Here is a 21,891-nt window from a genome sequence, read left to right as displayed (position 1 = left end):
AACTTCTCGAATTCTTAAATAAAGTGCATTGTACTAAAACTCTTCATAAGATTCAAGATATCACACAGAAAATTGAATTACCTGTGGACTTAATGGATTTAATTCCCATACAAATTTGCAAAACGTATAAAGACAAATTCAGTAGAACAACAAACTTATCAATATCATCAGTGTTGCAATTGAGACATTGTAAAAAACGATTAAAAATATACCATAATCAGAAATATTCGAATTATTGTATTAATCAAGAATTTCCGAAACAGTGCAATTCCTTCAAGTAGAACTAGTTGAACATACATGATCGTATTGTATTTGGAGTTTGTTGTAGAATCAGTGTGTAGCTGTAAATAATTCCTTTAAATCAACAGCTCATTAAGTGTTCGACAATGGATGCTGACCACATTGTTTAAGTGGACTTGTTTAACTGAAGGCTTTCGGTCATGCACCCGCACCACATCACATTACGATCCAGCATGGGACACAGCCCCTACGTTCGCTTTCCAGATCAGAGTAAACGCTTCTCGATATATTGATAACGAATCAAATATATCCTTCCTACCTCTTATCGTCTGACTTCTGATTTCAACTGGTTGGGGAACACTTCGAACATAGAAGGTGTTACTGGTTTAGAGTTGCAAAACTTCAAGACTAGTTGTATCTTCAAGTGAAATGTCACTGGAATCTAGTTAAATCGTACGACAATCGTATTGCTGAATGTCTAACAGTTTAACGATCCTCGCCAAGTTCAAGGACAACCAAAGTGCCTCAAATAATCACATGCCATGGACAATATCATGAGGTGGTGGTCGCTATCCCTTCCTTGTACCTGCTCTTATATATTTTTGTGTTGTACTGTCATCAAACCAGGATATGACGAAACGGTAATCCCCGATAGTTTCTGACCGCGAGGTGTGACTAAAAAGTAAGCTGGTTCGTCACACAGCTCCCGTCCAACTCGAGTGGGCTAACAATCATTTGAAATACGTCATCTACGTTAATGAGCTACATTGTACTCATCGGGTAATCCAGTACAATGGAATCATAAGTTCGTACATATAGCACAAGATACCATCATAAAAGTCATGGAAATCAAATTGTCAAACGGTCTATAACATGGCAAGGATGTCACAAATATTTGGAGTTTGACAACACCTAAACCAGTAATGCCTATAATCGGAACGTGCCAAACCAGTGAAGTCAGAAGCAAAGAGGTTCAAAGATTTAGGCTATCGGTATATTGATAAATGGTTGATCTAAGCATGGTGACGATTGTAGGAGGAGTTTAGCACAGAGTACCCACTCGTGATCTGATGCGGAAGCCTGATTGTGCGCCTTCAGATGGTTGAGTTCATTAAAACTAATGCGTAAACATCAAATGTTGAAGACTTGCAGAGCCATTGTTTTCGGGGATTCTTTTATTGATACAATGATTTCATGAAAAGATTATAGTGTTCGATCGACATCTTGATTGACAGGGAGATCGACAGTCATCTTAGTCAGTGTATATTGTCTACGCCAACTTTAATAAGGGCTGTGATAATGTAATGAATAATAAGCTCCTGAAGATGCTTGATGATATACTAAATCCTAAATTTCTGAATCTCAGTGGTCCGACCAATAACGACTGAGATGCCACTAGTCTTCTGGCTGAACAATACGCTTCGATATTTCAACAGACCCACATCAGCTACACTGATGAAAGCTTCACCTGAAACTGCACAATACATTCCGAAGTGAACCTCAGCGCTGACCTGGTGTTCTGTAAACTGCAGCACCTAAGAAAAGACACTTGTGGCTCAGGTATGGTTCGTTCTGGTATACTGAGAGAAGCAGCTTCAGCCCTGGCAACACCGCTTAGCGCTATGTTCTCACATCCGCTAAGTCAACACAAACTACCGGAAACTTGGAAGCTGGCTCACATCACGCAAGATTTCAAAGGAGGTCGACGCAGCGAACCCTAAAGCTACCGGCCGATGGCCCTTCTCTCTATACCTTCTAAAATTATGGAGTCCCTGTTATGCGATAGTACACACAACTACTTATTATCCTTAAAGTTCTTCTCACCACACCAACCCGGTTTCAGGAAGGGTCACTCTTGTACAACCAACCTGCTGACTGCCGTGGACAGATGAACCAGTATCCTTGACAGGAAGGGGAAGGTTGGCATCATTTACCTTGATTTCTCAAGAGCTTTTGATAGGGTAAACCGTATATGTCTTATCAATAAGCTTAAACAATTTGGTACAAACCTCCTCTAATTGATTGGCTCACTTCATATCTAAAAAATCGATATTTTAAGGTCAGGGTTAACTTCACTTTCTCTCAGGCTATAGAGTGTCCTAGTGGGGTGCCCCAAGGCTCAATACTAGAACCTCTTCTCTTCTTGACTTTTATAAACGATCTTCCAAAACAAGTGTCGTCTGACTTATTGATTTTTACTGATGATGTGAAACTTTGGAGAGAGATCGAAACCAAGACGATATACTGGGATTTCAAGAGGATCTGACTCGACTTCATAATTGAGCAGACGACAGCGAATTTACGTCTGACACTTCAAAGTGTGAAGTAGTCCACTTGGGATGTGTTTCAGACTACAGTTACACTTAGGAACTCCTCTCAAGGAGTAAATCAAGTTGAGAAAGACCTAGGAGTGCTGATACCCTACTAATTGGAGTCATACTCTAACTGTGAGAAGAACGCCTTTCGAGCAAACCTTGCACTGGTAACATTGAAGCGCATTTTGGGCCAGTTTAACGATAGAAACTTCCAGATAATCCCAAACAGTTTTATTCTTCTCCATTTAGAGTACGAAACATGGAATTTCCTTTTTTACGCCTAAAGGATTAGGACACTCTGGAGCGTATCCAACGGCGAGTCACGAAATCAGTTCGGGGACTCAAATTCAAACCTTATGAAGAGCGCCTCCAATTACTTAATTCTTACCCGTTATAGTATAGGTGTCTTGGAAGTGACCGTCTTTTGGCTTACAGCATCTTTATTACTTCTGGTCATCTCCTTAAACATATACTTAGGCTTAGTCACAATACTAACCCTAGGGGTAACACCTAGAATCTGGAGACACAACATAGCAGAACGGACTGTAGACACAACTTACACTCCTTAAGAGTTGTCAAATGCTGGAATTGTTTGCTGTTTGAGTTAGTCCAAGCGAATTCTCAAGAGTCCTTTAAGAGGAAACTTGACATATTCTTAAGGACTAAGGACAACATCTTTTTATGATTAACCAATTTCCTTCTTTTCCTTTTATCGTCAATATGTCTAGGTTTCTGCCTGAAGGTATTGGTGATCCACTGCTAGTAGCCCGTTGAGCGAAAGCTTCTTCTATTCCATTCACAACCATTTGAACTATTTTTGAATGGCTATACAATGAGACTTGTAAATTAGAATTTCTCAAATATATTTATCATAATTTAATAAAGATTAAAAGCATAGAATCAAGATGTTAGGGCTAAAGAAATCGTTTATTCGACATCGTTACATAACATGGACATTGACATCTGGAGGCGCGTGTTACCCTGGTCGCGCTGCAGGTAAGTGTGTGGTCGGACAGTGTCTAGCTTTTCACTGCGGAATATGTGAGCCGTGGATTCTCCAGATAACAAATGAATAACTTCCAAAATATCAAATTTTTAGTCGACGCATTGTGATTTAGGTAGTTCGTTTTCAAAGGGCTTCGTATTGTTATGTTGAGCTCACCTGTGTTTATTGACATATTAACTATTTTATGCGCACTTAGAGTAACATCCATTAAATTATGTTTGCTCATTATATTTTAAGCACTGTCTGGAGGTGTGTTTATTCGTCTCTTGATATTGGCTTTCGTGACATTAGGCAACCAATACCACTTATCTAGCTTGTGCTATAACCCTGCAAACATCCTTCGTTCTTTTTCTGCTATTTTTTCGGTTTAACTGGTAATGTGTTTTGTAACGTGGATCTCATTCATATTTCATTTTTGAATCCATGAACGGAATCCATGTTTCTAGTTCACTTATTTACAGATATGGCTGTTGCGTGCTCAATGAATGATATTCTGGTCTATATCTTATATGACACTTGGTAGCGTAGAGCCCGTCCACTAATGGTGCCGTACAAAGTGGTTAGTTGACTCGGAGTAATGTTTTAATTGATGGCTTTACGTAGACATCCACTCGGGCATATCTCTAGTTAGAGTGTATGTAGTATTTCATTCATGCTCCTCATATATATTTAGTACCCTATGACTTCTTATAGCAATTTTACCATTAAAAAACTCAAACGTCTTTTGACCTACTACCAACTAACTTTTCAACCTTGTACATGCATCCATGCTTTTGTATTATTTTAAGTGGATATATCTGTCAGTTCTAAGCAGTTAGCCATATATTAGCTAAAATAAGGGTGTACTATTTTGTGTTTCACCTTGGTACAAACAACATCGTATCAGCGAAAGACGTAGCTAGCTTTTATAAAACTTCAACCTTACCATCGTCCGACCGATTTGGTTGGTCTTGTAAGACTTAAGGGAATCGGTGTTCCGGTCAGTATATTTCATTTAGGTCATCATGATAGACATGTTCGACCATCTTGTCAAGATAACTGTTGTGATGAGGTAGCTAGCCCACATATATTAATTATATCCAGTGCCATCAAAAAGCACCGAAAAATTCGAGTGTTTTTTGCCTGCAATCTATCTAAGAGTAATCAAGGAGTTGACTAGTTGATATATGAGTGGTAGTGTTTGGTCCTGAAATCTCTTACTTTTCCATTTTTATTTATTTATTTAAACACATAAATATTGGTACAAAGAAAGCACCAGATAAATATGTGCCTCACAAATCTCATTTGATTTGTGTGAGGGCTGTGATACTGCCCAGGTGCCCAGACTGAAGCAGGTGGTTTTCATAGGGAGCTACACCCTGAGCCTTTGATCCGAAAGTCTAGTCCACAAGGCAGTGGAGCATCGTAAGGAGATGCAGTCCCATGGTAGCCGGTGACCAACAATTGGTTCATACGCCATTTGTTCCCTCAGGATGCTGGAGCCCATGTACACCATTGGTTTGGAATAAGGGTTTTCCAACTCCCCTAGGTGAACTTTCCATGTCCAGCAACCCGGTTAAAGCGCCGGACATTCGCTTTTCGTCCTCTCAATTTCGTAAACAACAGTAATGTCACGAGAAGGCAGTGTGTAGGACTTCACTGGCAGAGACTGTCAATCATCTTGATGCGTTTATGCATTATTCTTATATTTTGCGACTCCAACATTAATACAGTTAACGGGACTACTATTATTTTCTTTTTCCCTGTTTTGCTAAACTGGGTAAAAAGACCAGTGTATTAATTAAAACGTAATGATGATCCTAGTACACAAATTATTGAGAACACATTTAAGTTAGTCGATCATGTATCAGTTATAACGAATAAAACTTATTAACTGAGTATTGATCACTAGAAAAACATCATAGTAAAAGTATTGAAAATCCATAAGCATATTTCACACTAGATCACTTTATGTAACGGAAGTTTGTTCTAAACCTTATGAAGGCTCTTTACTCGAACACTACCAGTCGAGTGAGAGCTTATGGCGAACTGTCATATGATTTTACAACCTCAAGTGGTGTCCGACAAGAATATCCATTATCCCCATTTTTGTTTAACTTCATTATAGACATATTGCTGGAAATAACACTCTCTTCGACTGAATTTTCAGGAATTGATCTCCTACCAGGGGGTCCACTAATCGACGTAGAATACGCAGATGACATAGTCCTGTTTGGTGAAGACGCTGACAAAATGCAGTCTGTTAGAACTGAGTAATAATGCCAGGATGTTCCGGATGCGTTTCTTCCCATCTAAATGTAAATTGTTACTCCAGGACTGGCCTGCATCAACACCTGAACTAAGGATAGGGAGTGAAGTAGTCGAACGCGTGGACAACTTCACTTATCTTGGAAGTCTGATCAGCCCTAATGGGTTGGTGTCTGACGAAATCTCAGCACTGATTCAGAAAGCTCGTTTGGCTTTTGCCAACTTACGTCACCTATGGGCCCTCAAATGCCCTGGTACGGCCGAGAGTGGGGAGAGTCCGCTCTCCCTCTCCAAATGCTCTCACATGGCCACGCGAATATATAGACTCTGCCATGGAAGTCTTACTCACTGCCTTCTCGTGACATTACTGTTGTTTACGAAATTGAGAGGACGAAAAGCGAATGTCCGGCGCTTTAACCGGGTTGCTGAACATGGAAAGTTCACCTAGGGGAGTTGGAAAACCCTTATTCCAAACCAATGGTGTACATGGGCTCCAGCATCCTGAGGGAACAAATGGCGTATGAACCAATTGTTGGTCACCGGCTACCATGGGACTGCATCTCCTTACGATGCTCCACTGCCTTGTGGACTAGACTTTCAGATCAAAGGCTCGGGGTGTGGCTCCCTATGAAAACCACCTGCTTCAGTCTGGGCACCTGGGCAGTATCACAGCCCTCACACAAATCAAATGAGATTTGTGAGGCACATATTTATCTGGTGCTTTCTTTGTACCAATATTTATGTGTTTAAATAAATAAATAAAAGTCACCTATGGCGAAGACGAGATATCAATTAAGGGACGAGTATACTGCGCAGCAGTTCCTTCTGTTCTACTTTACGGCTGCGAAACGTATCCATCGAGAGTAGAAGATACTCATAAGTTACTAGTATTTGACCACAGATGTCTTAGAAATATTGCTTGCATCTGCTAGAATCACCGGGTAAGTAATAGTGAGGTTAGACACAGGGTATTAGGGAATGATGGTAAACCAGTTGATGAGGTCATGAATCTTCATTGACTGAGATGGTTGGGCCACATGTTACGTATGCCTGAACATCGATTACCATGACGCGGTATGCTAACTAGTGTAGAGGATGGTTGGAAGAGTGTTAGGGGCGGCCAAACCAAAACGTGGCATCAGTGCTTGAAGTCACTAACTTCTAGTGTGAGCCATATTGGCAGATGCAGACTACCTGGTTGGGGTCCGCTAGACTATCGTAACCAATGGTTGGAGACTGGGTGACATGACTCAGAATCGATCACAATGGCGTCGGTGTATATACTGTTAATCTTCCCTTAAACCTTAAGATTAAAATTGCTTCATAACTTTCTTCCTTCCTATACTTTATCCTTATATACAACCTATCTTTTATATACTACCACCACTAAATTAACTATTTCTAGGGATCCGGTGTTCCTCTTGTTGTGCTAACGAGATATGGCAACTTGGATCGATGCATAAATGTGCCTGATCCTACGTTGTAGCTGACTGACTGTTCTAATCGATATTGATTTTCTTCCTCATAATTTGTGTATCGGGCTTGCACATCACCAATAAGTGTTTATTTCTCGTGTTCATTTTCTGTCCATCAATGTGTTCTTATGGTGGAAAAGTAACGTATTCGGTCATGGCCACTGTTTCTATTATGGTTTGGTGATTCCATCTGGCTGTTTACACTGATATGGATGGTGCATTAGTTATTGCCTGGACCGGTGCTTTAATCCTAGGTATTTTATCCACTAGTGGGTGGTTATCGTCACCGGGCTATGTTTCATATCAAACCCATACAACCGATTTTTGTAGGGCCCAAAAACAATTAAGTACCACTTTGTCCTAAACATACTTTTTTGATAACTAAATTTAGTTATTGCATTCCAAAGATATTCAGCATACCGTTAGGTCGTAGAATATACAATGACTTTTCAAGGTCTTTGGATGCTGAGTTTTAGGTTTTTGCAAATAAACGAATAAAATAAATAAATTCTCCAAAGCATTATCCTTACATTATGTGATCCTATGGTAAGTAACTTTATAGTGAGCTGTTAATTTTTAGTTGATGTATTGAGTTGGCTTCTGAGTGTTTTAATATTCATTTAAATGTATTTTGTGTTCACAGCTAGAGTCTGGCTAAACAGAAAAGTACTCATCGTCCCTCACAGTTCACTCCTAATAATACTAATGTCGATAATAATATAATATAAAGAATATGAATCACCATTTCACCAAGCTGGTTGACTTGATAACTTTCTTTTTCCCTTTGTGTTTTACTGTTACAGGGAAAAAACGTTTCATCTTCTCACTTTAACAAGTTGTGAAAAGTCATGGATGAAGAACAAGTTATCGTTATCGTATGTTCTTATTTTGACGACTCATTCGTTATATTACTATTACTACCCGCTACCTAGGATGAACAAGATAGACCGTTTGAAGAAGAACTTATTCGTAACCCACACAATGTTAAATCGTGGCTTAGATACATTAGTATGAAAGCGAAGTCACCCCCAAAAGTAGTTTATATGTTATATGAACGAGCTGTAAAACAATTGCCTGGAAGGTGGGTAATGATAAATTTATATTTTTATTTAATATCTATGTTCTATTAACAGTTATAAATTATGGTACCGTTATCTACGTCTACGGCGTGTGCACTCACGTTCTCTTTGTCCTGGTAGTATTCTGCATGAAGAAACTAATAATGCCCATGAAAGAGCTCTTGTTACAATGCACAAGGTTTTGATGGCTTTAATTTATTTACCTTAAGCTTTTTTATTTCTAGATGCCTCGTATATGGATAGATTATTTAATGTTCCTAATGTCACAAGGATTGATTACTCGAACAAGACATGCTTTTGACAGGGCGTTGAAAGCTTTACCAATTACCCAACATGATAGGATATGGAATTTGTATTTAAGATTCGCTGATAGACACGGTCATAAAATTAACGAGACCTGTGTACGAATATACAGACGATATGTAAAGGTATGTATGTATGCAAAAAAGTTTTATATTCCTAACCTTTTTATTAATTTAGTTTGCTCCAGATGATATGGAACGTTTTGTCAATTTTCTTATTCAACACGGAAATGCCAATGAAGCCGCAGTTGTCTTGTCTGAGATAATTAATGATGATAGTTTTATGAGTCGTGAAGGAAAGTCGAAATTCCAATTGTGGAACCAGTTGTGCAATCTTTTGGTTAAAAATCCTTTGAAGATTACGTCGTTGAAAGCAGATCCTATTATTCGTCAAGGAATTCATCGTTATACTGACCAGGTGAATTTTTTTAGTTTAACTATTCAAATTCGGTTATTTAGGTCGGTGTGTTATGGAATTCTTTAGCTGACTATCATATACGTTGTGAAAATCTTGCACGGGCCAGAGATGTTTATGCAGAAGCATTGAATAGTGTTTCAACAGTTCGTGATTTCACTCAAGTTTTTGATGCATATGCGGAGTTTGAAGAATCAATGGCAAAGGCAAAAATGGCTGCTTTGGAACAATCTGATGTTACAGAAGATGGTGAGATATTAATTATAGTTTGAAATTCGCTCCTCTATTATTTCCTTTTCATGGTTTATTAATTATATGAGAGATATAGTGACTTTTTCATATAGGCTCAGAGAAGCACACTATTAAGCACCTAGTTATTAGACAACATGCGCACTTAATAGCGTCAACAATATTTTTCCTAGAGGTTTTTGTACGCTAGTGAATCTACGTACGTTATTCAATCAGTTGTGAGCACTTGGACTTACTACAATCAGTTACAATCAACGTAAAACGTGACATAAATATCCATGTTATCAATCTTTTCCCAAACTTGTCTTGTTAAAGTGCGTTTTTAGAATTAATAAACTGACTACTGTAAACTATAGGTATGCTCTGTTATTAAGTTCAATGCATTTACAATTGTTTGCCTTATTCACTTTCTCTTCTTGTAACAAATTGCTTTCTTCACAGATGAGTTGGATGTCGAATTGTATCTAGCACGTCTTGAGTCTCTCATGGATCATCGTCCATTACTCTTAAATAGTGTCCTGTTACGTCAAAATCCTCATAACGTAGCTGATTGGTTGAAACGTGTTGAATTATTGAAAAGTCAAGGAGCACGTGAACAAATTGCAGCATTCATGGAGGGTATTACATCGGTTGATCCAGGTGAGTAGTAATTACTTACGCCGTAAAACAGCTACAAAAATATCGATGTAAACACTTTTAATGAAGAATCTTTAGTTGATTTTTCCCAATTAACCATTACTAAGCATACATTCAAATCACGTCTTGTTGTGATACATCTACTTAGTACATGTTTTGTGTACTCAACTTTTGATAACATATAATCCTGTGAAGCTAGTAATATTATCTAGTCTCTTGAACCCTTGGTATATGTTGCCAATTTTTAATTCTGTTAGCTATTACTTAAAATATCAGTGATTTAATTAAGCATCCATCACTCAAAGTTTGCAGTTACATAGCGAAGGACTAACTTATATTATATAAGATCCTGTATGAACATTACATACCTAATGTCCTTTTTAAGAACCCAGTACTAGTCAAACATTTAAAAAAAATTTCTTCATGTCGTCTACTTTTATACAACCTTGTTCCATAAACGTATGGTGAATGAGTGAGATTTGATCCAATGTAGTATGAATACATACCTTTTTGTGAAGATGTACATATCATTTTGTCGGCTCCACATAAAATATCGGTGTATACTTGATGAATATTTGTTCAATAGTTAGACCATTCAAATAAATGGAAGTTGTTATACACGATATGTCTGGTGGATTGAACGTAGTTAGTTCTGGACTTTCTTAGTTTTTGGTTCAACGAATCCTCGCGTTGGCTTCTCATATTTTTTTATTATCACCGATTAACACGAGTACATCATATACTTACTCCAGTTATGTCATAAAAAGATAGTTTTAACTCAACTTTCACTGTTGATTAGAAAAATACCAAGACATATTGTTATACATTTACATGTGTACAGTGATTGGTCTTGTATTAATTACAATTTACTGTTTTATTGTTTTGAAGCTAAGTCAACAGCAGGCCGTCCATCATCATTATGGACTGGTCTGTCACGTTTATATGAAAAACATAATCAGTTAAATGATGCACGTGTAGTACTTGAAAAAGCAACTGGTGTTGCTTTTATGCATGTTGAAGATTTAGCCGCTATATGGTGTGAATGGGCTGAAATGGAAATGCGTCATGAGTAAGTTCCAAAATTATCAACTATGTTGTTCTATTTTTTTCTTTCTTATGTTGTATTTCATTGATATATGATCCAAATCCTATTTGCTTAGACTAGAATTTTATCAGTTTAAAAGAAACAACTGTTTGTGTAGAATGTATAGTACGTAAATTCGCTGATTTTATGAATTTTCTTCGACTTTTCACAACCCAACTGACTAACTGCACTAAATAAAAATTGTATAAACATCCGGAAGGGATCGTAACACATGTTTCATTTATTTATTTAAACACAAACATTGGTACAAAGGGGCACCGAATACATATGTACCACACCAGTCACTTGATTTGTGTGTGGGCTATGATACTGCCCGAGTGTCCAGACCGGAACAGGTGGTTTTCTTAGAGGGCCACACACGGAGCCTTTGACCTGAAGGTTTAATCCACAAGGCGATGGAGCAATGTAAGGAGATACAGTCCCATGGTAGCCGGTGACGAACAATTGGTTCATACTTCATTTGTTCCCTCAGGATCCTGGAGCCCATGTGTACCATTGGTTTGGAATGAGGATTTTCCAACTTCCCTAGGTGGATCCTTCGTGTCCACCAACCCTGTTAAAGCGCCGGACATTTGCTATGATTTTTGTTTCATTTAGGACAACCACTGACATTGTTATTATTTCGACTTCGTAGCAGTTTTTTTCTTTATAATTCCTGCTCTTGTTATGTAAACAATGGAAGTTTGACTTTCGTTTCAATAGTTTCTTCTCAAGGTACCGGATGGTATCACTTCTAATCATCATACATACGATTTTGTAACTCGAGCTGAGTACATGATCCTGTACAAAAGTTTTAAATAATTCTATAAAAACAAATTTGAAATAGGCCAACACTTTCTGTTGCGATATTTTCTCAGTTACAAAAATATATTATATTTCAGAAATTTTAGCCAGATACCTAAGTTGTCATAAATATATGTCTGGATGCGTTCACCTCTTTTACCTCAGTCATAAGTCATGATCAATGTATAGCTTGGCATAAATGTGAGTTGACTAAAATTGCTATGATAAGATAAGTGACAACGCGGTTCGAAGTAATTTCAGTATTAATTATAATGAGAGAGAGAACATGGATATGTCTTGTTGGGGATGACTTGTTTTTGTAATTTTATTTTGAAAATTTGAATCTCCTTGTTTTCGCACCAAAAGCGCTCTTTTCACCTTCAAGTTGTATTTCCCGCTTGGGAAAATCTTAAACGCTATTGATCCGTTTAATCTTTTAGTATGCTATTTTGTAACGTGTTTCCCAAGGACAATCTTATGTTGTACATATACGTTTGATTCGTACCTGTTTTAATTGCTTGTGCTTCTGGCTGCTTACGGAATATATCTTCCCTACTTCCAACTTGAACTCCGCCTGTAGCTCCTCTGGGGGTTACTGCCGGTCCCAAGCCCGGGTAAAGGAGGAGGGTTGGGCATGGGGTTAGCGACCCCATCCCGTAGAAAATCAACTCGCTAAAAAACGCTAACCAGAAAAAAACTTCCAACTTGGACTTCTCACTCTAGTTAGCGAGGCCTGAGACAACGGATTAGAATAGATTATCGTGTCACTGTGTCTTTAACCTTCGTTCTATTTACTGAGTATCACTTGGTGTGTTGTTTGTAGACTAGTCAGTCAGTCAGTCACAACGTAGAACTTCGTACGTACGTGCATCAGTTCGAGTTGCCATACCACATTAGCACAGAGATGCAGTTGTCGATTCAAATCCCATAGTGGTAGAAGTAGTAGGAGTATAATCAGAAATCCAAAAGATTAGGGTTTGAAGAAATTATTGAAGGAGTATAGTACAGTGAAATAAATTTGGAAAGAGAAAAAGATAAAGACATGAGGAATTCAGAAGATTAGAATTTGGTAGAACACAAAGAGTGGATGCACCTTCGCCATTGCAAACGATTTTGAGCCATGTCATTCAAGGTCTCTAACCATCGGTTGCTGTCATCTCGCGAATCCCAACCAGGTAGTCTACACCTACCAACATGGCTCAGTCCAATTGTCAATGACTTCATTGATTTGTGCCACGTTTTGGTCTGGCCACCCCTAACTTTCTTCCAACCTACTCCTACACCATGAAACATTGCACGTCGGGGCAGTCGGTGGTTGGGCATTCGTAACACATGTCCCAGCCATCTCAACTGATGAAGATTCACTACTTCATCAATCGATTTGCCATCCTTACCTAGTACCCGTTTCCTAACAACTAAAATTACTTACCCGGTGGTCCCAGGATATACGAGCAATCCTTCGAAGACACCTATGATCGAACACTAGTAGCCTACGAATATCCTCTACTCTTATTGGCCATGTTTCACTGCCATAAAGTAGGACGGAGCGAACTGCTGCACAGTAAACCCGTCCTTTGGTTGCTAGACTAACCCAACAGTCAAAATGGTAGGGTGAGAGAACTAAATTGACAGTTGGCTGCGCGGTGTTTTTTGGATTAACAGACTTATCAATCAGTATTTGGATTATTACATAAGTTTATTGGAAAACTTAATAGATAATATATTGGATAAACAGACATGCACACATAAAATATATATAGACGAAAAGTTAACAAATAATCTGAACAAATACAAAATAATTAACAGAATCTAAATTATTATATACTTGTTTACCAGACTATTTACTTATTTAAACAAGGATAGATGTACCTAGTAGAGTTATATAAGGACGCTTCAATCCCAGCTAGGGAAGGCTGTGACTAAGTACATATAGTTCATGAGCACAATCATCTCAGTATGGGGTTGTGGAGATTATTGTTTTTGATTGAGGTCATAAACCGATTGATGCTAGAACACCACCACTTCGACTAGCTTCGTGAGGGAATTCTCGGAGTTCTAGTGAGAAGCCGTGACCAGTGGAGCAGATCCGTGTCAGGTACAAACAGGTATCTACCTTAGTACATTGGAAGTTGATCGCGCGGTTTCGTAGATTAGTTGATGTTAGACATTAAAACCGCTGGGTTAAGCGTTCGCGCGCGAAAATTGAAAACCCTGGGTTCGAATCCCGCGAGCGGGACCGTGAACGCACACTGCTGAAGAGTCCCGAAACAGGAAAAGACGGCCGTCCTGTGCTTCCAGGTTTTCCATAGTGTTCTTACATCAATCGGTTCATGATCTCAATAAAAAACAATGATCTTAAATGGTGAAGAGCTTTAAGGCCTTGCCATCAGTCAAATTGGAATTTGTCACCTAATATCTTACACCCAACTTCATCTCTAATCTTTCGGTACTTAAAGCGTTGATTGTATTCATTTTTACTACTTATTACATACGTTATTTATATTAGCAATAATAAAACCAATTATTATTGTCTCTTTCCCCTCTTAAAAATCAGTCAACCTGAAGCAGCACTTCGTTTATTAGGGAAAGCTACTACTGCACCATCACGTAAAGTCGATTATTATGATCGTTCCGAACCTGTTCAAGCACGACTTCATAAATCTTTGCGTCTTTGGTCGTTGTACACAGATTTAGAAGAAAGTTTTGGTACATTTGAAACAACAAAGGTAAATACCAACTATTTCTTCATTTTATTTTTTATTTAAACACATAAATATTGGTACAAGGAAGCACCAGATACATATGCGCCGCACAAATCTCATTTGATTTGTATGAGGGCTGTGATACTGCCCGAGTGTCCAGACCGGAACAGGTGGTTTTCTTAGAGGGCCACACACGGAGCCTTTGACCTGAAGGTTTAATCCACAAGGCGATGGAGCAATGTAAGGAGATACAGTCCCATGGTAGCCGGTGACGAACAATTGGTTCATACTTCATTTGTTCCCTCAGGATCCTGGAGCCCATGTGTACCATTGGTTTGGAATGAGGATTTTCCAACTTCCCTAGGTGGATCCTCCATGTCCACCAACCCAGTTCAAACGCCGGAGTTTCGATTCCGCTTCTCGTCTTCTGACTTTCGTAAACAACAGTAATGCCACGAGAAGGCAGTGAGTAGGACTTCCCTGACAGAGAGTATATATGCCAGCCACATTCCGTCTATTTCATATTATCCGAGTTGGATTACACAAACAGGGACTGTTAGATGTTGTTAAGTATACCAATGATAACACGCTTGTTTTCAATTAATTAGTCTTTGAATGGTACTTACTTACTTACGCTTGTTACTCCCAGTGGGGCATAGGCCGCTGACCAGCATTCTCCAACCCACTCTGTCCTGGGCCAATGTTATTTATTTCAACTCCGTCTTAGCACTAATGGAATCCTATCGGTCAAGTTGCAACTTGGCCACTAGTTTAAGTGACTCGGGATTACGTTCATTATGTCGGGATGTAAGTTGTTAATTGGAGTTAGTCGTCAAAAAACCCTAAACATAGGTTTCGTACCATTCAGCATTCGTCAGCTGGGTGTACTTGTAATCTTAAGGGGACTGATGCTACCTGGAAGACTCGGACTTGATATTACATGAAGAGTGCAAAAAAACGTCAAATCGAGTTCCGGTATTTTTTGTCGACTAACTCCAACCAACGCCTTACATAACATTTCTGTTTTCTACATCACTGAAATCTGTTTTCCTATAGGAAGACTATTCAATTAACCTGTTTGCATAAAAGTATTTTTTCCAGTCACTTTTTACTTGGCATAATCTTTATATGATTTTTTGGTTACATTGTTGATATTTTGTAGGTAATATGTATTTATACCTATTTTTCTCTTTATTATATAATACTTATAGGCTGCCTATGATCGAATGATTGATTTACGTATAGCAACTCCTCAAATTATTATGAATTATGCTTTATTCCTGGAAGAGTTAAATTATTTTGAAGATGCTTTTAAAGTTAGTTGAAATTGTTTATAATGATTTTGTGTTTCACTTTTTTTCTCATGTTGTGTATGTATATGATTAGTCTGATTGGTATATTGTTCCACAATAGTTTCTGTATACTTGGTCATTGTTGATACTCTTGTTGACTGATTGCTGTACATATCAGTCATGATGGACCCGACCGTTGCTTCTACCTTGACGTGGTGGTCGGGCTTACCCATCGTGATGAACCAATCGAGCTATACTGGCTGGAACAATTGTTCCTCAACGTCCTACCATGCCAGAAAGGTCGGTTGAAGAGCGGTAAGACTAAAAGCAGCAAACCCAAGGTCCGAAGGCGAGGTCGTACTGCTGACTGTACAGAGGTGTGACAGTAGTAAGGTGTTTCCTTCAGACAACCAGCATAGCAGCGATGCTGCCTTCCCACAAGGAGGGGTGGGGTTAGGAAATGTCGACCCTAAAAATGCACACTTCGCCTTATCCCACGGATTTCCGTCTCCGGCGGTAAGGTCCTTTGAAGAACGGAGCTAACACGTCAAAAATCCCCCACAAAAAGGCCGTGCGTGACCGACCTCAAGCAGTTGTCCCTTGGGCACTGCGGTCACGCCCTCAGATCATTAAGACCACTTCTAACCCAATTTCCTTTTCAGGTACCTTTAGAAGAACCCTTCCACGGTGTGGGCAGCCGGGAAGTGATAACTGCCCTCATACCCGTAACTGCACTCAAGACCACTGTATTCAGTCATGATAGAGGGGAACTGCAGCCTGAATAGATCAGTCTTAACGTCTCAGGCTATGAAACTGATCGAAATGTGTTCCAATCACACGGAGTGTACTGATTACTTCGAAATTGTGAGTGCATCTTGCTGCGAATGAGTGCTAACTAACATGGAACGTTGGTGAAACAAGTCTTCCTACTGATTGCTTCAAACAACACAACATACTTGGCTATGTTTAGTTTCATACATAAAACTGTAATGAATTTACTTAATTCAGTAAATAACATATAACTCATCTAGCATAGATACAAACTTTGTATGTAAACCCAAATTTAAACTATATTTTTTGTGTGTTTGAGAGCTTGTGTGTTACTAATCGGTTTTCTTAACTGAATTAGGTGAAGCAAGAGAGGTTCTAGTTTGCTATTTATTTAGTTAAAAGTTGATAGGTTTATAACTTCTAACACATCAGTATACTCACCAGTGATAAAGTATTCTTGTTTTGTACACATGTGTACTGACTATTGATACTATTTGACTTTTTAATTCGTATCAAATGAATTGGTTTACGAAATCGAACTGTTAAACTATGTATTCATAACAACTCTACTTGATGATTGAATGATTAAGGCATTGGACTTAAGATGATTTGATCATAGTTTAAAACCTTATTCATCATCTCTGTTGCATAATACGTCTTTACAGTCGATTTTTTGTTCAGTAAGAATATTTAAGTAATATTATATCCCCCGCCGACTTTGAGGTTCAACTTCTCTGTACTTTTAGCACTTGTGTTTAATCCCACATAAAATTTTTTACTGATTCAACAACATAATAGAAACGGCAAGAGCATTCAAAAGGTAGGTTGAACGATGAATGTTAGTAGTAATGGTAAATGATATAAGGATAGGGGATGCTTGTCTACTTTTAGAGTTCTGTTATGGGTATGAAGGTGTTTGTTGCGTTCTGTTGCCCACAGCGTGGAACGATACTTGAGGGAGTGGAAAAAACTGGTTTAGCGAGTGGTTTTGGTGACTTGAGACCAAGACTATAGTGCCCAAAGGTCGACTGTATATTAAGGCCTAAAGGAATATGTCTTTCAACCAATATAGCTTGATTAAGCCACGACGACTTGGGAAACTGAACACTGTGTTATTATAGTAGCTACGTTATCCGTAATCGATGAAGTGATCTCAATCTGCTATAAAAAATACCTTTTCAAATTGAACTATTTCTACAAATTTTCTACCTTGATAATAACCATATGGTGACTTATGATGACCCCCAAGATCAGGATTGGTGGATTCCCTAACTTCTAACTAACAGAACGTGTGAAAGCTTAAAACGAACTCAAATATCATCTAGAAAAAAACACTGAAACTCTCAACTTGCGTACAAAATATTAAATTATGAAAGTATGTTCAATCAGATAACAAATAACTTATTAGTATATTAATGATAAATAAAGAAGACAAGATAAGCAAAGATGGATAGTAGCTAGCAGTGGAATCCAGTTTGACACGCGTTTCGTCCTATTTGGGACTCGTCAGCTGAATGTACTTGCATCTCGGAGTTGATGTCCACTTTGGGACTCGAACCCAGTACCTTTCGCTTGAAACGCCATCGCGTTTTCCACTCGGCCACTGAGTCCTGGTAGCGACTTGTCTATAATTGACAAGAGACATCGATAACATAATTTTTCTGTTTCTGTTTATCACATCGCCAATTATACATTCAATAATTATGTGATTTGTTCTATTATAATGGTTATTATTAAGGTTTTGAACTAACTCGTTTGTTGATATTCACCAATGAATTTCTAATCAGTCTTTGTTGAAATTTACAAGTAAAAGGTACTTGATGTTTAAGTCTTAATATGAACTGTCAACATTTGGGATAGAGGTACACATCTAAGTGACAAGTTCCAAATAGGATGAAACATGTATCCTGAGTTACCCATTGTTGTTAGCACATAACCCATCTGTTCTAAGTGTTTTGTTGTATCTTATATATGCACAAAAATGTTTGTTTTATTTTCTTATAGGCATATGAAAAAGGTGTTGCATTATTTCGTTGGCCAAATGTTTACGATATATGGGCTACTTATTTATCTAAGTTTATTGAACGTTACGTAAGTGTTTTGTATCAGTGCACTGATATGTGGAAATTAGTTTCTATGTTGAGTATGTCTATATATGTCATATATTAGTAACTGATGAATTTAGCAAATCTAAGGGTAAGTTATCTCATTCCAATATGCAACTTGTTTGTAATGTGCACACGGTAATCAACATGTTAAAAAAAAACAATTAACTAGGATCTTTTGGAAAGGGAGAGGTTGTAATGCTTTGTCCAGTTGATATATGAAAATTACTATAAAAAATCATCTTGATATCCTCAAAAGACTATAATAAAATGTCTATATAGTTGAGATCATGAGTCAATTGAAGCTAGACCACCATGGAAAACCTGGAAGCACTGGACGGTCGTTTCGTCCTATTGTGGGACACCTCAGCAGTGCGCATTCACGAACCCGCCTCGCAAGATTCCAACGCAGGACCTATCAGTCTCGCGCCAGAGCACTTAACCGATAGACCACTGAGCCGGCATCCAACGGTTCAATTGACTCATGATCTCAACTATATAAAAAAATTATTAAAATCTCCACAAAACCTCCTTCTTATAATAACATTTGTATTAAAATGGAAAGTCTTTGTTATCTAAATACTAATTAGGATAATATCACTGAAGAGAGGTTGCTGATTATACAGTTATGTGGATGGTTATTTAGAAGAAATATTCTTCTTATGAAATATATGTTTGAATAGTCATTGATAGTTTTCAAATGATATTCAGTATTTTATATCTTATGAAGTAATATACTTGTGCTGATAACTCTACTCTCATATGTTTAAATCAATAATACTCATAATCCATTACAGTAATCTAATATATGAGATCATGAATCAATTGAAGCTAGACCACCATGGAAAACCTGGAAGTACTGGATGGCGGTTTCGTCCTATTTATGGGATCGTGAATCGGTTGAAGTTAGACATTAACACCATTGGATGCCGGCTCAGTGTTCTGTTTTGTTAAACGCTCGCGTGTGAAACTGATAGGTCCTGGGTTCGAATCTCGCGAGGCGGGATCGTGGATGAGCACTGCTGAGGAGTCTCATAATAGGACGAAACGGCCGTCAAGCAGTGCTTCCAAGTTTTCCATACTGGTCTAGCTTCAATTGATTCATGATCTCAACTATTAAAATTACTATAATATCCACAAAACCCCTTCTGATAATAACCTAATATATGTTAACACTTTTGTTTCCATTCTACTCCAATCAAACCACTAGGAAAAGATAGATAATATAGTCTCTACATTTTAATTCCAAAAAAGAATTGACATGGTTTTATACGCAAATTAAATGATCAGAATGAACTATATATGAGAGATTATTATACCTAAATAAAGCATTAACAGTACAAATTAAGAATAAAGAGGTTTATAATTAACTGATAATAATTTTGGGAGCAGAGAAGTACGTAACAACAACAACAATTCTGCAGTCTAATGGATGAATATAAAATCAAATACCTTGGTAAGGCCGAAGGTGGGGAAAGTCCACTCTCCCTCTCGAAATACTCTCACATGGCCACGTGCATACAACCGCTACCAGGGAAGTCCCACTCACTGTATTTTCGCGACGGATGTCTGGCGCTTTAACGTGGTTTGTGGACACTAAAGGTTCATCTAGGGGAGTTGAAAAACCCTCATTTCAAACCAGTAGTTCACATGAACTCTGGGATTCTTAGGAAACAAATGGCGTATGAACTTATTGTTGGTCACCGGCCACTATGGGACTGTATCTCTTTACGTTGCTCCACTTCCTTGTGGATTAGAGCTTTAGATGGATAGCTCCGGGTGTGGCCCTCTAAGAAAACCATCTGTTTCGGTCTAGACACTCGGTCAGTATAATAGCCTGCACACAAATCAAGTTACTTGTGTGTTGCATATGTAATCGGTTCCCCTTTGTATCAATGTTTATGTGTTGAAATAAATAAATAAAATTGATGATATTTATTATACACTTATAAATAATTAGTGAAAAGTTCTATTCTCTTTTTCAGTCAGTCAGCTACAGCGTTAGACCAGGCAAATTTATGCATCTGTCCAAGTTGCCATACCTTTTTAGCACAACAAGAAGAACACCGAATTCATAGTAGTTAATTTAGTAGTGGTAATATATAAAACAAAGGTTGTATATAAGGATATAGTATAGGAAGGAAGAAAGTTATGAAGCAATTTTAATCTCAAGGTTTAAGGGAAGATAAAGAGTGTATACACCTACGCCATTGTGATCGATTCTGAGCCACATAACCCAGAGTCTCCAATCATTGGTTACGATAATCGCGTGGACACCCCAACTAAGTAGCCTATAACACTGACTTACTGACATTTTAAGTATGGAAAAATTAATTACAGAATTCTCATTTATAAATATTTTTATTGTTTATTTATTTACATTCATTTCTGATAATAACTCTAAATCATTATATTCCTTATTATTATTCTATAGGGTGGAAATAAATTAGAACGTGCTCGTGATTTATTTGAACAATGTTTAGAGAAATGTCCACCGAAAGAGAATTATCAATTTATTGTTTTATTCAAATTTCATCCATCTACTACTACTACTACTACTACTACTACTCAGTCAGTCAGTCACAACGTAGAACTTCGTACGTACGTACATCAGTTCGAGTTGACATACCACGTTATTACAGAGATGCAGTTGTCGATTCAAATCACATAGTGGTAGAAGTAGTAAGAGTATAAGTATTATGTGAAAGATTAGGGTTTGAAGATGTTATTGAAGGAGTATAATACAGTGAAATAAATTTGGAAAGAGGAAAAAGATGCAAACGATTTTGAGCCATTTCACCATCGATTGTTATCATCTCGCGAATCCCAACCAGGTAGTCTACACCTACCAACATGGCTCAGTCCAATTGTCAATGACTTCATGTATTTCTGCCAAGTTTTGGTGTGGCCGCCCCTAGCTTTCTTCCAACCTACTCCTACACCATGAAACATTGTACGTCGGGGCAGTCGGTGGATGGGCATTCGTAACACATGTCCCAGCCATCTCAACTGATGAAGTTGCATTACTTCACCAACCGATTTGCCATCCTTACCTAGTACCCGTTTCCTAACAACTGCATAACTTACTCGGTAGTCCTAAGATATACGAGCAATGCTTCGAAAACACTTATGGTCGAATACTAGTAGCCTACGAATATCCTCCACTCTT

The 21,891-nt window shown here is 38.1% G+C and overlaps 1 protein-coding gene and 1 non-coding gene across 2 annotated transcripts; one reads left to right on the top strand and one right to left on the bottom strand.

Annotated features, from left to right (window-relative positions):
- Nucleotides 1-8,131: 8,131 nt before the first annotated feature.
- On the top strand, nt 8,132-21,393 carry Smp_166240 (hcnp homolog, putative; the record flags this gene model as incomplete). The annotated part of the gene is made up of 12 exons (XM_018790483.1): nt 8,132-8,158; nt 8,216-8,364; nt 8,417-8,540; nt 8,587-8,790; nt 8,843-9,082; nt 9,124-9,328; nt 9,770-9,967; nt 10,853-11,033; nt 14,407-14,578; nt 15,766-15,870; nt 18,622-18,708; nt 21,157-21,393. The coding sequence occupies 12 exons, from the start codon at nt 8,132-8,134 to the stop codon at nt 21,391-21,393; spliced, it is 1,929 nt and encodes a 642-aa protein (XP_018646216.1).
- Smp_tRNA_01450_Pseudo_TTC.1.1 lies at nt 18,156-18,227 on the bottom strand. Its single transcript has one exon. It is a non-coding gene (tRNA).
- Nucleotides 21,394-21,891: the final 498 nt, after the last annotated feature.

Source organism: Schistosoma mansoni (assembly GCF_000237925.1).
Source record: "Schistosoma mansoni, WGS project CABG00000000 data, supercontig 0080, strain Puerto Rico, whole genome shotgun sequence".
In the NCBI taxonomy this organism is placed as follows: Eukaryota; Metazoa; Platyhelminthes; class Trematoda; order Strigeidida; family Schistosomatidae; genus Schistosoma; species Schistosoma mansoni.
This window is presented reverse-complemented; position numbering and strand designations above follow the sequence as displayed.